This window comes from Macrobrachium nipponense, chromosome 1 (genome assembly GCF_015104395.2).
Source record: "Macrobrachium nipponense isolate FS-2020 chromosome 1, ASM1510439v2, whole genome shotgun sequence".
Classification (NCBI taxonomy): Eukaryota; Metazoa; Arthropoda; class Malacostraca; order Decapoda; family Palaemonidae; genus Macrobrachium; species Macrobrachium nipponense.
In genome coordinates, this window is record NC_087200.1 from 30,616,848 (window position 1) to 30,635,437 (window position 18,590).

At 38.1% G+C, this 18,590-nt stretch overlaps 2 protein-coding genes across 2 annotated transcripts in view; one reads left to right on the plus strand and one right to left on the minus strand.

Moving 5' to 3' along the window:
* The window catches only part of LOC135218729 (uncharacterized), a 69,685-nt gene extending 63,798 nt beyond the window's left edge, over window positions 1-5,887 (minus strand). The window contains exons 1-2 of the mRNA XM_064255179.1: window positions 5,793-5,887; window positions 5,466-5,629 (exon numbers count right to left, since the gene is read on the minus strand). Coding sequence (XP_064111249.1) covers window positions 5,466-5,588 — 123 coding nt within the window. The 5' untranslated portion in view covers window positions 5,589-5,629; window positions 5,793-5,887. The remainder of the gene's footprint in view (window positions 1-5,465; window positions 5,630-5,792) is intronic.
* Window positions 5,888-9,813: 3,926 nt separating this feature from the next.
* The window catches only part of LOC135218730 (uncharacterized), a 39,564-nt gene continuing 30,787 nt past the window's right edge, over window positions 9,814-18,590 (plus strand). The window contains exon 1 of the mRNA XM_064255180.1: window positions 9,814-9,958. Coding sequence (XP_064111250.1) covers window positions 9,814-9,958 — 145 coding nt within the window. The remainder of the gene's footprint in view (window positions 9,959-18,590) is intronic.

Genomic DNA, 18,590 nt, shown 5'->3' on the forward strand with positions numbered 1-18,590 from the left:
CCTTGACTTACATTAAAATTATTCACCCAGGTTAACTGAATCAATAGTTTCGTTACATGACAATATTTGGCTTTGTGGCCAATGTATTCTATGGGACTTTCCACTTAAATGTAAAAATAAAGCACTATTTGGAGCGCTTACAAATTGATAGGTCCACCCGTTCGCCGACCGAAATCGGCGGAAGAACACCAAAACCAATATGGCGGCGATACCAAAACAATAACAAAGAAAGTAGTTCCGAAAGTTAAAGCGAAAGGGTAAAGGGGGACCCCATTGGGAATCCGGGTTTTTTGGGTGAGGGGATGCAGATACGAGTGGCGATGAACACCAAAAACTTTATATAAACGGTAATGGGGGAGCGTGTTGCGAACCGGGTGTTTTTGGGTGGGGGGAAGCTGAGTCGGTGTGTGTGGGAGGAAAATAACGTAAAATTTAACAGTAGGTTGACCCCTTACTGTAACCGTGATGCGGGCAATGCTAGCCTACTAATTACCCAAAGTTGGGACTGATTACCTATTTTAAATATGTTGACCCCTTACTCTGCGAACGCGATGCGGGCTATGCTAGCCTACTGCTTACCCAAATTTAGGACTTCTTACATATTTTACTCTACAAACGGGAAACAATTTATGTGTGCTGTCAGTAAGGCCGTGGCGGAACGGCGCTTCGCGCCTTATCCGCATATTTAAAGATTCTTGGCAAGCACGACATGTTTCGGCAAGAGGTAATGTTGTGCTGCACGCGCTAGCCCCAGGGGTAACAGTGGGCCGACCAACCAAATCGCGTGGCTGGCCAGTCTAACCACAGACAATCCACCTTCTGTCCCAGTGATAATGAAGGTTTTGACCTAACCAAAGAAACCAACCTAACCGCACTTAGGATATAAACTACCAGTAAACTACCCTAAATACATTATTGCACTTACCTTACACTTGAAAATCTTCCATGTCAGAGTCGGAGAATTCTGGTAGGGCGATTCTGGGCCTTTTGACTGGGGACGGGACGTCTAGCATCGACATTTCGGTTTGAACACTGCGGTCACGGGTTTGTTGAGGTTGAGGAGTACTGCGGGACAAAGGACAGATTTTCCTTGGCGTTGCCTCTGCTTTCTTTAATGGGTAAGTGCGTTTAATGAGGTCGAGGAATGTTTTGAACGGGCAACCACTGTTATTAAAGTATCGTTTTTTAATGCAATACATAGAAAAATACGAAGGGTACAAAGATTTCACCGTACCACTCCGCGGCAAAACGTTTCTTTTTAAAACCCGCCATGTAGATTCGATAGTGTTGGTGTGTATGTTTTTGTCGATTGGATCGACGAAGTGTAAAGAGTGATTGGTATTTAAGTGTTCTTTAAAGTGCTTACTTAGTGTTGTGTATGATTTCCAACAGTCTGAAATAATGATTGAATCTGGGTGAATATTTTCAATGAGGATGGGAAGCAGGGTTTCGGCCGATCGGTCCTGAACGATTTGGAAAAACGTGTCCTTTGTTTTGCGGTCTATTCCACCTAAAACCCAACAACCATCAACACGCCGACCTTTGTTGAATTTACGTTTGCCAAACTTTGACTCATCAATTTCAACAATGTGACTGGGTCCACCAATTTTGCGATTGTCCTGAACCAAAATGTTGATACGGACTTCCCGGCAGAAATTATACCAGTCCAACATGGTGTTAGGTCAACCGATCTGAATAGTCATTTTCATAAAGGCCTGTGGTAGCTCGTGGATCCAGCCATAAATTAATTGGAGGATTGTGCCGAAATCAAGGTGTGAGCGGGAGAAGAAAGAGCCGTTCCGTATCGAGATTCTTTTACGACACGTGCGTAAGCTGCAGCGCCACACGAAACTGTCTTCCTCTTTAACGAGGCTGACGGTTCCCACTCTACACTTGTCACAAGTTCCACTGAAATCGCCCAAAAGTCAGCATTTGAAAAGATATGTACGTAGTACATCAACGTCTTGACATAAAGTATAAAGGACACCAAAAGTAACCGGACTTTCAACCAAAAAGCAGCGAGGGACGGGTGTGATGTGACCGGAGACGCCATGTTGATGGCTTTGAAAACTCGCGGGATCGGGCCAGGTGAAAAAGGCTATGCTGGGTCGAAGGGACTACTTAGCGCGGCTGTTGGAGTTGGGTGTTGTGCGGCCCGGGAAATTGGAAATTGGCTCCCAAAACTGTAGGTAAATAATTATAGAATAAAGTGCGGTATCGTAACGGGATTCGCAGAAGCAAAGGCAATGAGGGCTTGATGAGGTTATTATAGGATACAGTTTTGAATATTCATGGCGCGGAGGAGCTACCATGCTTGTTTTAATGGCGTGCAGCCCGGGAAATTGGAAATTGGCTCCCAAAACTATAGGTAAATAATTACGGAATACGCCTAAATCGTCACCCATGTTAATAAAGTGCGATATCGTAAAGGGAATTGCAGTAGCGAAAGCAATGGGGGCTGGGTGAGGTGTTATAGGAGACATGTTGCCTTTTTTTAATGTTCGTGCCATGTTTCGAATGTTCGATGGGTTTAGGTCGTGAGAGGTGGAATGCCACCTGAGGTCGTAGGGACTACTTACCGTGGCGGATGGATTTGGGTGTTGCGCAGCCCGGGAAACTGGCCCGGTAATGGGTAAACTACCCCACTATTTGCCTGGCCTGTTCTTACTGAGTATTTGTGTCATGTTAATCTGGTGTTCAGTTATTTCTTGTTCTGACTTTAGTAAAATAAATCACAATCCATACATGGAATTTGGTATACAATATTGCTATCTTTTAGGTGGCTATTTTTCTAAGCATGTTCTTTTTTACGTTATTATATGTAAAACCTTTTTTCAAATATTTTATCACAAAACATGCTTATAACAAATACCCCCTAATAGATAGTAATATTGCTTAAAAAATTCCATGTATAGGTTGTGATTTATTTTGCTTAGATCAGACCAGCAAAGAATTAAACACCAGATTAAAGCAACATAAATACTCGGTAAGAACAGGTCAGACAAATAATGCTTTATTTTTACATTTAAGAGAAAAGTCCCACAGAATACATTGGACGAAGCGAAGCCAAATTTTGTTATGTTGTAACGAAACTATTTCAAGGAACTTGTTAGAATTTGTTTTGATTCAGTTAACCTGGGTGAATAATTTTGATGTCAGTCAAGGATTATTTTCTTTTGACCCAGTCATAAAATATGTTCAGGAAGGAATTGAAAGATAGAATAAAGAGGATTACCAATAAGTAGATTTCGATTTTAATCGGTTGACCGTTTGGTGACCTCCCGACCTTTTTGTATTCCCTTGGGACTTATACCAAGGCCATCTAGAGGAGAAGGCCAGGTCAATTCGGGGGTGAAGAGGTGTGACGCGACCTAGGTTGTGCTAAGTCAGTGGTGCTTTCCGCTTTTGAATGAAGAGGTCGCGCTCTATTTCTTTCCAGTTTTCTGCTGTTATTTCGGAAAATTTTACTGTATATTAACCGGTAATATTCACCTGGAACTGCGCAATAATGCCGTTTATGTGATGTGTACCAAACTGCAAAGGGAATTACCGAAATAGACCGAAAGTGAGAGTGTTTTCATTCCCAAATAGTGATTGAGAAAAAGCAAAGTGAGGTATCCTGAATTTTCATCAGATGGAGTTTATTATGAAAATCACAAAACTCAGTTGGCTCCTTTTAAAACATTGCAAAAACTGTACACCTATGAAGCAGAATATTTACTGAAACATTCATATAAGCTATCAGTAAAAGCACTCTCCCCATCAGTTTTGGAAAGGCAAAATGTAAAATTGGCCATGCAGATTTTTAATGAATTTATGTTGTGGAAGCACGTTTGAGTATTGGCAAGAAACATTTCTTAACATGCTATTCTACTGTTGCAGACAACATAAAGATTATTCACACATAGTGGACAATAATGAATGTGCATGCTAACTTGCAACACTGAAAATGATGTGCATGAAAATTACAAGTATATTTGTGGTATCAGCAGAGGCTTCCTGATGTACCCAAATCCTGTAGTCACAAATATTGTTATGTACAGTTACATTGTTTTTGACAAAATGGTCCAGAATGAGTCTTTTCACAAAATTGCTAATCAGAGAGTTGTGGGGAGTGTCTTGACGTACAACAAATTAGCTGATGATGAAGCACTAGCTCCAATGGATTCATGTGATGCTGGTCATAATTCAGAAAAATGAGAGAAAATGATAATATGGTCAGCAACTAATGTCCCTCTAAACAACTACTGCTCAAAACAAAACAATATCTTCTCTGAAAATTAGCTTATGAACTAAGGGAAAAAGAGAAAATTGCAAGCACTGACAGAGTCAAGAAATAAAAAAAACAAATATGTCAAATGCGTCAGGTAAAGAAAATACACAGTAAGATCAGGTGTGTTGGTAATTGTGAAATGAATTGCATGTTAGTTCATTTAAAATTGTTAGAAATTTTTACTATTTTTGCTAATGGATTTTCTTTTATAATAAAATCGTGTTAGAATGATTCTGGTTATTCACTATGCCCAAACTAGATCACAGTAAGTTTAGCTGTTTAAGAAAGGGATGATTACCCTAAGCAGCAAGGTGTCAGAAGAACGATTTTGTAGTAACAAAAATGATTTTTAAATAATCAGCTTCAAGAGGAGGGTAAACTGAAAAAAAGAAGTTGTAACGCATTAATTAAGCCATGGAAAAGAAACAGAGAGAGGTTGTATGGTCAGTTGTCCTGTTAGCCTGAGGGCTTCGACCAAGTCGACCTACTCCGCTGACGTCAACCCCCACTGACCAGGCCTTCTCCTCTAGATGGCCTTGCTTATACCCACCATTTATATAGGCCCTAGCTTCTGTGCATCTTTATTTGCTGTGAGCATTTCTTGGTAACAAGGCGAAAGTACTTAGCATCTCCAGAGTTTCAATTTTCCTTCGTGGCTGGAACTTATATATATATATATATATATATATATATATATATATATATATATATATATACTATATATATATATGTATATGTAGTATGTATCTATGTATGTATATATATATATATACATATATCTAAGATTACAGTAATATTAACACGTGAATTATGCATCACACATCACCACAGGGGGAAAAAATAAGAGACTGGTCCCTCACCAGTTCCGATTTTACTTGTAAGCCGTTGATTTCTACCACTATGTATCAGTCCTTCGCCAGCACTTCCATATATGTATATATGTGTATGTGTGTGTATGTGTATTTATGTATATTATATCCATGTTATGAACTACTCTATCAGCATTCCCATAACGTTTTAAATAAAACTGTTATCATTGATTATACAAGTAAATAGTCTTAATCAAATTTCGGTCAGTCGGAACGACTCAAATGTATGAAGAAAAGTTACTTATTATCATAATAAAAAGAAAAAATGCCCTGTAACAAGAAAAAAGAAACAATCAGTAACAAATACAAAAGCTGAGACTCACCATTCCTTTCAAAGGGAGGACTTTACCGGGTGGATATCCTTCAGCAGCTCTGTCCGTAATATATCCTTCGTAAGGCCTTACAGGATAATCTTTCCACTCGCTTTTAAAGACTCCTTCTTGCATGTCTATTCCTTTTCTTCCTCTTTCTCGTCTTCTTCTTCTTCCTGTGTGACCAGAGAAATTTGTTGGTTAAAATTGTGAGCCTCAAAACCCACTTTTTTGTGGGTTTTGATAATAGTAATAATAAATCTTGCTCAGATGACTGCATCGCAAAGCAGATACTTTAAATCAAGGATAAAACGGAACTCTGTATTAAAATCAACTCACAAAAAATGAAAGAATAACACACGCAAGACAATTCAACGTTGACACCAACTCAGTTCGACTGAGCTCTTTACCCCACCGAGCTAGAGCTCTTAAACGACTGAAAGGTAACGGCCAGGTTCTTTAGCTATGAGTAACGGCCAATCAAGCATTGATTCGTGGGAGTGGTACACGTCTGGAGCCGCTCATCAAGTATTTAAAAGCAATCTCTCTTTGTCCCATCTGTTTGGCAGGACTACACTGTGAGGAATGCAATTCGTAATGTGTATGTGTATTATTATTATCGATATCCAGAATGGGCGTTCAGTATACGGCAAAAGTTTTAATGAAAATATAGGACTATATATATTTATGTTTGTTTGCGTATTGTGAGTGGGTGGGTGGCATCGATCAATAGGTATTTAAAAGCAATCTCTCTCAGTCGCATCTTTTTGGCAGGACTACACTGTGAGGAATGCAATACGTAATGTGTATGTCTATCATTATTATCGATATCCAGAATGGGCGTTCAGTATACGGCAAAGGTTTTATTGAAAATATAGGAGTATATATATATATATATATATATATATATATATATATATATATATATATACGTATATATATTCATATGTTTGTGTGTGTATTGTGCGTGGGTGGGTGGCATCGATCAATAATGGGTTCACATTCATAAGGTTCATGGTTTGATCATGCATAGCCTGCACCCCGCCAGGGTTTACTGGAAGTCAAAACAGAGTATGGTGTTATCAACCTCACTCCAAACAGACCTGCTTAGAACCGGAAGTGTAACATATAGGGCCGCATACTTATTCTGAGGAGAAACAGGCGTATGGGTGTATACACACACACACACACGCACACACACACACACACACACACACACATATATATATATATATAATATATATATATATATATATATATATATATGATATATATATATATCTATATATTAGGGCCATACACTTATTCGGAGGAGAAGCAGGCGTATGGATATATAGGATATATATATATATATATATCTATATATAATATATATATATACATATATATATATAGTATATATATATATATATATATGTGTGTGTGTATATATATATATATATATATATATATATATATATATATATATATAATATATATATATACATATATGTGTATGTGTCACCTATGGCCTTCTTCCCATCAGGGGGTGGCACCAGAGTACCCCATCCTTCCCATTTTAAACAAGTATTTTTAGATCAGTGTTCCATTGCAATGCCCTGTTTTATCCTGCCTGCAACCCTCAATAGTCAACTAAGTGGGTGTCAACCCCTAATCCTTCCAATCGCCCCCCCGAATGGTTTTAGGGATTGCCGGCGAGTCAAGAAGAGGGTGAATTGATTTATCTCTACGTAAGAGATGTATGATATTCAAAGAAACGATGAATTCATGAATTAATTCACTAAAACGATTTCATAATTAACTTTTCTTTATACATATGAGTCGTTCTGACTAACCTAAATTTGAACAAGAATATTTGTTCCTACAACAAATAATAAAAGTTTTAGTTAAAACGTTTTGGAAATGCTGATAGAGAAGTTCATAACATGTTGATTATACGTAAATACACATACAAACTGAAGACATATAACACACACACACACATATATATATATATAGGTATATATATATATATATAATATATATATATATCTATACGTAATGTGTGTTGTGTGTGTGGTGTGTGTGTGCCGTTATATGTCTTCAGTGATATATATATATAATATTATATGAATATATATATATAATATATATATATATATATATATGTGTGTGTGTGTGTGTGTGTGTTGTGTGTGTGTGTGTGGAAATGCTGACGAAAGACTGATACGTAGTACTAGAAATCAATGGCTTAGAAATAAAGTAAAAACCGGTGAGGGTCCAGTCTCGTAGTATTCTTTCACCTGCGGTTATGTGCGGTACGTAAATCAATTGTTAATGTTATCATAATCATTTATATACTATATATATATATATATATATATATATATTACATACATACACATCCATCGTGACATTTTCTAAATTCACAAATAGTTTCAGGCTGTGATCAACGAAATAATTATGGCGTATAAGTACGAAATAAATTATAAATTTCAAGATACGTTTCTGAAACAATTCTGTAATTCAACACTAAAATTACTCCACGATACCATCATTGAGCAGTTCCTGAATATGACAGCAAAATGACATCAAGATAATAGCTTGGGATAATTCCAAGATATGATCATGAAACCATTCCGGAATGCAACTTGGAGATCATTCCAGGATAAGGCATCGAGATAATTCAGTTGTAATCGTTGTAAGATACGGCAGTGAATAATAATTCTTGGATTATGAAAGAACTTGTTTTGTTTAGATCGATCATCATGGAATCACTCAAGCGCACGAAATGCAGATAATTCCTGGAAGCAAGGCTGGAACATTCTAAAATTACGGGAATTTTAAAGATATTTCGATGAAATTCAGATAAGTGAAACGTCTACCGGCTGGAATTTCTTAATCAGTCTTCATCAGCTATAATCTAAGTTTAAAATTTCTATATTTAAGATCATTTTAAGCCTGTGAACACTCTTTGTTAAAAAAAAAAAAAAAAGTTATGACGACATTGTAATATGAACATTTTTTTCTTACTTTTGTCAAAATACAGGGAGAAACCTTACTGCTTAAATCAAACTCTGTCCAGTAAGAAAAGTTCGCGTTAATGGACTGGTTTAACTTAATGGCAACCCCACCATTAAAGAAGAATTCTATATTCTTGTGGAATGCCAATTTCTAATTATAGGCTTTGTGGGAAATTACGAGGGTAATTCCTTCCACTGAGTGTTATGTGGTAATAGAGTAAATTGAATGAAACGAGCTGTTAAGCGCACAATTCTTCCGTGCGCATAACGTGTTTTCAGACTTGTGTAAAAAAAATCCAAAGGAGTAATAAATTGCTTTGTAAGTTTAAGCAGGCTACTTCAAATGAGGTAAGAGTAATTTATGTAAGGGCAATTAGATTAATGAGGACTATGAATAAATTAAACCAAGGCATAAGATTCCCAGGGCAGTTCAGTTTGGTCCTGGAATTCAATTACGTTTCGACCCGGTTAAAGTAAAATGAAGGTAAACTAATCACAAATAGTAATGCTAAGTAAACAGACAGACCTAATTTGAATAAATTTTCTACTACGCCCATGTAGTTATATAAACCTATTCAAAATTGTTCAATCTGAGTCTATACATAATTAATTCTCACAAACTCCAATATTACAACAGCCTAACTACGTAAAAGGGCTCAAAATTTAGTTAAGGTAAAGAAAACAGCGCAGTACGTCTTAGATAAGCAAGTTAAAAGTTAATAGACGAAACCGCTTCCTAATGATAAGGTCACACATTCACGTAGCAATGCACGCACGCCCACGCATGAGCGGAAATTGGTAGTTGGCAACAGCTTACGTCAGTAAATCGTAAATGTAACGTAAAACCTACGTAAAATCGTAGACGTACGGTGACAGGTCGTCCGGGCTCTAAGCTCCGCCCACTAAGGAGCCGTAGCCCGCTCCAGTTTTGAAATGTTCAAAACAAGTCGTGGGTTGTCACGCCAAATTTGTTCGCCATCGTTGTTTTCTTTCCGCCGCGAAGCACGTGGGCCTCTTAATTGCGCTGTAGCCTACGGGGAAACCGATTCGCACATTTACAACCCTGTACGACATGGCAAAGCTGTAGCGTGATATAATAGGTCAGGTCGGCGCCAAGGGAAAGGCCCGTGCCAACAAGAAGTGTTGGCTTAATACAACAACAACAACCCTCAGGTCAGCTGTTGTTTCCGTCTCCCGAGACCAGCAGTTTCCTCCAAGTACTCTCCACAACGCCCTTCAAGATGCCAAACCTCCTAAAACGACCAAGGAAGGGACAATCAACGTCACATCTTGCAGCACCTTCTTTCGGCCCGGAGAAGGCTCCTACAGCCACTCCTGCAGACACTCAGGTCGAGGAAATGTCATCTTCCACCTACAGGAGTCGGAGTTGGATGAGATACAGTGATGACAGTGACACGGAAGAAGTGGATATTGAACATATTCTACTTCCTCAAGCCCCACATCGTCCATCAGAAAAAGCCCAAGATGTTGGGACTGCCAATGGTATGTATATTATAATGTCTGACTTAAATTTTTTTTTATTTGTTGAAAATATACAATATTTTACAGTACATGCCGAATTCTACCAAAGTGAATTTACTACCTGGATTTTCAGAATGCAATATTTTTACATTCTCTCATACATGTTCCATCACTTTACAGTCTGCTCTGTTTACAGGCCTGCCATTTTGTACCCTACAGCCCCACAACGGTGGGCGTGGTAACGACGTGAAGTTGACGTACATAGAACATTACACTATCGGCGTGAGTCCCAAGTAGACTTCCGACCTTGCTTTCTTTGCGCGTACATTTGCGGCGCAATTTACGGTGCTGGCTTTACGTCCGTTAACCCGTGTCCTGTTTACCAGCTGTTCAAGGTCATTTCACCGAGATGATGCCCACGATCCACATACGTGGGCATACGCCATTGTGATACGTGATGCTAAGGTCACACATTCACGTATCAACGCACGCACGGCCACGCATGAGCGGAAATTGGTAGTTGGCAAAAGCTCACGTCAGTAAACCGTAAATGTAACGTAAAACACACGTAAAATCGTAAACGTACGGCGACGAGTCATCCGGGTGCTAAGCTCCGCCCACTAGGGCGCCGTAGCCCACTCCAGTTTTGAAATGTTCAAAACAAGTCGTGGGTGGTCACGCCAAATGTCACCTGACGTAGCTCCAGGCGTTGCACGTGGGAGCCACGGTGACTGCTGCGGGGTACGCGCTAGGGTCACCTTCATTGTTCGCCGTCGTTGTTTTCTTTCCGCCGCGAAGCACGTGGGCCTCCTAATTGCGCTGCAGCCTACGGCGAAACCGATTCACACATTTACAGCCCTGTACGACATGGCAACGCTGTAGCGTGGTATAAAAGGTCAGGTCCCGGCGCCCTCGTGGTCATCTGTTGGAAAAAATCAACTTGAAAATATGGCCACAGGATTATCCCAAGACCTGACGGTCTCAGTTATTTCTTTCATTGACAATGGCGGATTTTGGAATAATCCTTTAGCACTGGCTCCTAATACGATTTCCACTTTCTCCTGACTTTTGACTGCTATCATCAATCAAACAATGAATTGGAATCTGTCAGAGGGATACAGGGTAATCCCAGGCTCTATTCCCAAGGTAGTATTCCAGCGTTCCGGTACACAAATCTCAACCAGAAATCAACAACCGGGTCATTTTCGTCAACAGGATTCCGGCATCTACCGCCTATACGTCGTCTGTCACACCTGCTCGAGTAAGAAATTAATTTATGATTAGCAACGCAGGAACAGTAGAGAGTTGGGGCCTGGTGTTATTGGTAAGGTTTCCTTTAGGCTATGAATAATCCCGGTTGGACGAGTAGTCTTATATGGACCCATGCAGTGCGAACCATTTGTGTGGGAGCAGGACTAATGGCTTCATAGCCCAGGGGCTGTTTCTCTGTGTCTCAGGTGGCTGATCACGATTCAGAATATGGAGACAAGGTTTCAATAAAAAGCGAGTGGGAAATGGATAACGAATATAAAAATACTGGGGAAATTTCAGACGAAGACAATTGTTAGGATGTCTAGTAGTCCTTTTTGAAATAACCTTTACTGCTTAGGCCAAAAATAACAAAAGACTTCACTTGTAGACAGCAAACGTATAGTATAATCTGCTAGAATAACTTTCACACACACACACACACACACACACACACACGAACACTTTCCCGGTAACACGGTATTCTCAAGAGTTATGGAAGTGTCGAAGATATTTATTTCTTCTGAAATAGCAGTCTTACAATAATGGTGTAACAAATAATGTAAATATCTAAGAGGAATAATTCCTATATACATCTAAAAAAAATATTATCTTGAATAGGTAGAATTCCTATTTATTTTTAAGAATGTTTGATAAGTTATTAGATGTTATTCTATATCGCTTAAATATAAATCGCCCATAGTCAACAGTTTGATAAGTTTTTATCTAAGTGTATGTCTGAATGGTAAAATCGAAGCAAGACATTCTAGTGCTAATCTTATATAAGAGCTCCCAAAGCGTCCATAAATCATAATTCCTAAAACTACGTATTGTATTTCCTTGTCGACTGGTTACTTGTTATTGCTATAAATATCATTCAGAAATGGGGTTAATATATAAGCAGTGATGTGCTCATTTACAACCATTATTCTAATTGCGTCTACTGAAATGTTTTTGTTGTACAATTAGAAAGTATATATCTTGGTAAATCTCTCTCTCTCTCTCTCTCTCTCTCTCTCTCTCTCTCTCTCTCTCTCTCTCTCTCTCTCTCTCTCTCAATGATAATAAATCTCGATTTTGTGTGCATATAATTTTCAACTGTAATATTCAGCTGTGTTGTAGATGTCTTTCGCGGATTCAAACAGAATAAAAATAAAAAAAAAATTAAAAACTGTAGTAATGTGCTCATACCCCTGGCAACAGCACAGCCCCACAACGGTGGGCGTGGTCTTGACGTGAAGTTGATCGGCGTAAGTTCCAGGTAGACGTCCGACCTTGCTTTCTTTGTGCGTACATTGCGCGCAATTTTCGTCGCTGCTTTAACGTCCGGTAGCCCGTGTCCGGTTTACCAGCTGTTCAAGGTCATTTCACCGCGATGATGCCCAAGATCCACATACGTGGGCATACGCCGTCGTGATACGTGAATGTGTGACCCCAGCATGAATGTGTGACCCCAGCATAACGAACGACTGTTGACTCAAATCAGCCGTCCAATCATGGCGGCCTAGCCTTTGTGGAAATTTATATATTGACCTACCTTTAAGTTAGCCCAGTTTGGACACCTCCTAATTCGCTCCTAAACTGAAAACAAATCCTATATATTTAGTCAGCAAAACCAGGTACCTCTAATTATATTCATGGAAATAAATGGGTACATTGATAAGAAATTTTATTCTATTCAGGATCCATGATTCTACTTACCGACTCTTTCCGACGACAGATCAGTATGAATGGCCGTTTCAAATTTTGGTTGCAGATAAGGATTCGGATAGGATATGGGTTAAGATAGGCACAAATAGGAAAGGAGATCATACAAGCCAATTATCTTAAGGGTTATTAATTTCTACAACCCTACACTACGTAAATTAAACTAAAGACGAAGTTGACGAAACAAGTTGTCGTCCGTCTACCATGCTGTCTGTTTGAACAAGGCTTAAAAAAACCTGCGCTCGGCCTATAGCTCCCCAAAAAAAGCCCTAAATCGATTCAATAACCTCTTAACTTATTTGAAGGGACAGTTAAATCTATTTATTAATTCTATCCATCAAATATTTTAAATGCTAAGTAAAATTAATCAGAGTATTCAAAATATAGTATTCAAATTTCTGCAGAGCTTATACTAAAGAAAATGGGGTATACTAGTGATTTTTGGCTCTTAGCAGTGACTTTGTTAAAGTCAGAAAATGGATATGTACAAAATAAATTTACAACAGGCTTAAACGGTTCAGGTTCACAAGCAACACCAACTTCATCTTCCCTTACCTTTTTGTCTTTTTTTTTTCTTTTTTTTTTAAGTTGTCTCTCGTAGTTTCAGTTTCTTATTTCGACAGATCTGCAGAATAATATTTTTAAAGAAAAAAAATGAGCAGTTTATCTGCTTACAGATGCAGGGATTACGATTTTCCCCAAATTCTATGGGTCCGTATCCCCTGTGATATGTTTGTGTTAATTTACATTCCCTCTTTATTACCTTTGCATGTTTTAATCCCTGCTTCTGTAAGCAGATAAACTGCACATTTTTTCATTGTTTTCCATGATTCAGTAAATATTTTATAAATCTGTAGCTGATCTTGACGTACCTAATCCAGTGAATTTGTACCCATAAACTAGAGAATTACCGCATCTTATTACGTCAGTGCATGATTTTATTATTATTATTGTTATTATTATTATTATTATTATTATTATTATTATTATTATTATTATTATTATTATTAGATTATTATTATTATTATTATTATTATTATTAAAAATGAATAACGTATTTTAACTATTAAGAATAGTTTCGGGTCACGTTTTGAACAATGCATAATAACTAAGTTACCCATAAAACTTACTTATTAGTTTTCTCTTAATAATCTACATCCATTTTCTTTTTATTTTTTTTGACGATGACTCAAAGTAAATTAAGGCACCGAGGCCATCATCACTAATTGTTTATAATTCTGTAAACTGTTATTATATTTGAAGATGATCGTTACTAGCTATTTCTAGAGAATTCTTATTACTTGTAGTCGGCTTTACATTTGAGACAATTATTCCTGGTTGTTTCTTAGGCTGTAAAACGTTATTAAATTTGGAGATACTACTTATCTTGATTGTTTCCGTGCCCGATAATCAGGGACGCTCCGACGTGGGGGTGGTTGGGGGGGAGGTGGCTGCGGTTAACCCGCTCGGTGTTGATTTTGAGTTGGTCAAAAATGGACAGTATTTGCTGCTTAAAATTGTATAAAAAATGTTCACTCAGATGAATCCTCATGTTATTTATTCATCACGCTAAAATTAACCTTGTTTTTTGCTTTTTTTTTTCTTTTTTCTCCCAGCTTCCCACTTTTTTTACTTTTTTCATAATTGTAAACTATAATCATTATTTTCTTTACATTGCAAAATACTCTCGGTTAAGAATATTTTTGTTGCATAAAATATAAACAGTAACCATAAACAGTTTGGTTTGTATATATAACATAGCCTAAAGGATATATTTTGTCTAGTTCAAATTGTTCAAAATAGTATTTAACCCCCTCAATCAGTCGGTTCAGAAGCCATCCCTGATGATAATCATTGTGAATATTTGCTTGCTGTATTTGAAAAATGAAATAGATTAAGAATGCCTTATTCTGCTGCAATTATCATTTCTCCCCTTAAAGAATCATACTGGAGTCAATATTCAAATTGCGATCAATTTTCATATCATTACAGAATATAGAATTCATAGAAAAGTAATTATAGGGGAAGATGCGGTTACAAAAATACATTTCTTCCAAACAATTGATTTCTATATTTACTTTTTTATCCTTTTCGTCTTATTAGCCCTGATGTTGACGATGGTAAGACTTAGGGGAGGTTTTTAGTTTTTTTTTTTACTCAAATATTTATTTATTAGTTTATTTTATTTATTTATTTATTTTCATTTTTATTTATTTTATTTTATTTATTTTTTTTTTTTTTTATTTATTTATTTTTTTTTTTTGCTGTCTTGCTTCATCCATATTAGTTTGTCTCAGGATGCATCAGTAGCGAAAAAATTAGCACAAACTAAATTATTTTCTTATCAAAACTCATTTATGAACCTCATCCTCCTCTGCTCCATCTACAATCTTTTCCTCCTCCCTCTCCCATACATCCTTCTCCTCTTCTTCCTTATTTATAAGACGGGGGTAAGACCAATATCAATATTTTACAGAATTCCTACGTATGTCCACGCCTACTCACAGAGAGACAGAGAGGTATTCATCAAAATGAACAGTTATTTCCTGCTTTTCCTTGAATGTAGATCCCGACAGGATCCCCAGACAAGAGAAACATTTCCTAAAATAATTATTGCCACAATCCCCGAGGTAGGTTTCCTAGATTATTCGATTTTTTAAATTTGTTTGTGTGTGTGTGAGTATCAATATCCTTGGATAAACGTGATTGGGTGAGTTAACAACCGTATATTCATATGCATTCCTCTTTATATTGGTTTACTGTTGATATTAATTTTTCTTAATTGCTTCTTTTTTTTCAGTCTATCGTAATCATTCTATTCGACTGGGCGGTTTTACAGAGTGGAGTTCCTGCTTCCTTAGGAATCCATCACTTTTCTTGCTATTTGCGCTGCTTCTAGTAGCACACTCTCCTGCATGAGTCCTGGAGCTACTTCAGCATCTAGTTTTTCCAGGTTCCTTCTCAGGGATTTTGGGACCGTGCCTGGAGTCCCTATGATTATGGGTACAATTTTCACTGGCATATCCCATGTCCTTCTTATTCCTATTTTCAGGTCATGTTACTTATCAGTTTTTTCTCTTTCTTTCTTATCTACTCTGGTGTCCCATGGTATTGCGACATCGATGTGTGATACTTTCTTCTTGGTTTTGTCAATCAACGTCATGTCCTGTCTATTTGCACATATCACCCTACCTGTTGTAATACCATAGTCCCAGAGGATTTTTCCCTGATAGTTTTCCATAACTCCCTCAGAGTGGTGCTCGTACCACTTATTACTGCAAGGTAGCTGGTGTTTCTTGCACAGGCTCCAGTGGAGGGCTTTTGCCACTGAATCATGCCCCTTTTTCTACTGTTTCTGTGTAAGTGCCATACATTGCCATGAAGTTTATGGTCTCGTTTTTCACATTGCACTTTCTGCATATGGGTGAGATGTAATTTCCATCTATCGTTTTTTTGATATATGTGGTTCTTAGGGCCTGATTTTGCACCGCTGTTAGCATTTTCCATGCATTGGTTTGTTGTGCGATTTCCCATTCTGTTTGTCATTCTCCTTTTTCTGTATATTTCTGGGTCTTCTTCTACTTTTATCAGTCCTTCTTCCTATGCACTCCTGAGCCACTCATTTTTGCTGGTTTTCAGATATCACCTCAGTGCTCTGCTCTCGATGTTGACGCAGTCCTCTATGCTTGGTAGTCCTCTCCCTCCTTCCTTTCGTGTTATGTATAGTCTGTCCGTAATTGCTCTTGGGTGTAGTGCTTTGTGTATTGTCATGTGTTTCCTAGTTTTCTGGTCTATGCTGTGGAGTTCAGCCTTCGTCCACTCTGCTACTCCTGCGCAGTACCTGCTTACTGGTAATGCCTATGTGTTTATGGCTTTCATCACATTTCTGGCATTGAGTATCACCTTAAGTCTTTACATATATTTTTTTCCTGATCATGTCCTTCATCTCTTGGTGTTTTATATCCTCTCCCTCTATTATTCCTAGGTATTTGTATCCTGTCTCATCTATGTGTTTGATGTTTTTCCCATCTGGTAGCTTTATCCCTTCAGTCCTTGTTACTTTGCCTTTTTGTATGTTGACCAAGGCACATTTTTCTATTCCAAACTCCAGCCTGATGTCCACAGATACAATCCTTACAGTTTGGATTAAGGTATATGTATCCTTGATGCTCTTACCATACAGCTTGATGTCCATAAACATCAGATAGTTAATTCTGTTACCTCCTTTCTTGAGTTGGTATCCAGCATCCATCTTCTGCAGTACTTTTGCCATGGGAATCATGACTACTACGAAGAGTAGTGGGGACAGTCAGTCGCCATGGAAGATCCTTCTCCTGATGTTAACCTCTGCTAGTCTTATTCTTGAGCTTATAAATATTGTATTCCAGTTTCGCATTGTATTTTTTAGAAAGGTGATGGTGTTTTCCTCTGCCCCATAGTTTCAGGCATTCTATTAACCACGTGTGTGGTATCATGTCGAAGGCTTTCTTGTAGTCAATCCATGCCATGATTAGGTTGGTTTTCCATCTCTTACTGTTCTTCATTACCATTTTGTCTATCAGAAGCTGGTCTTTTGTGCCCCTACACTTCCTTCTGCAGCCTTTCTTTGGTGGGGGATGCTGTTTGTATCCCCCAGGTAGTTGTATAGCCTTTCACTGATGATACCTGTTATTTTTATAGTAACTTCCACATTATAGGTAGGCAGGTGATAGGCATGTTGTTACTTGCTATATTTCCCTTTTTCTTGTCTTTCTGTACTAAGGATGGTCTCCCTGTGGTCATCCATTTGGGGGCATGTTGGTTTGGGATATAATGCTGGAGTTGTTCCACTGTTATGGGTATAGGGTCTTGAGGTTTTTGAGCCAGTATCCATAGACTTCATCGGGACCTGGGGCTTTCCAGGTTGGTATTTGATTGTGTCCGTCGTGTCTCGGTGAATCTTTGTTTTACTCTCCTCATTTCTCTGCCTAGACTTCCTGGAGCCATGTTGCGTGTTTATTGTGTGATACCGGATTGCTTCGTATGTTTTCCCAGAGTCTTACTTGGTTTGGCTTCAGGAATTTCCTGGTGGTTGTCTTCCCCTCTTAGTTGGCTGTATAGTCTTGTCTGGTTGGTTCTGAATAGTTTGTTCTGTTGGTATCTTTTATTCCTGTTCATGTACAGTAGAATTTTGTGTGCTTTGTGTTGTTTAAGCCCCTCTCCTGTACTTTGTATTTCTCGTTTACTTCCTCCCTTGCTTTCGATAATACAAGCATGAGTAGAAGTGATTGACCTCTATCTGCCAAACACAAACTCGTTATTGGACTAATTTGCCCATTCCAGTACTAGGTTCTTGCAATAATGAATAACCAATAGCTTAAAACTTTTAGTATCACCATCCTTTTGTAATTAATTTTTGCAGTAGGTTTATGTCTTCTAACTACTCCTGTTACAATTCATAAGACTTTGCAGAATATTAAAGGCCAAGTGCAGAATAATAATTTAGTAAAGCATTCCAGCAAGCTCCCAGAACGAATTAGAGAGCAAGGTCGTTTAGCCACCGAATGGTTATGACCAAATCCTCTACCCATGAGTACACGCCAATGAAGCATTATTGATTCGTGGTGCATATCTTGGGACGCTCTTTACATTCAAAACCATTCCTTCCGTTCCGTGTTTAGTATCCTTTAAGGACTGTGATGAATGATGTACTATTATC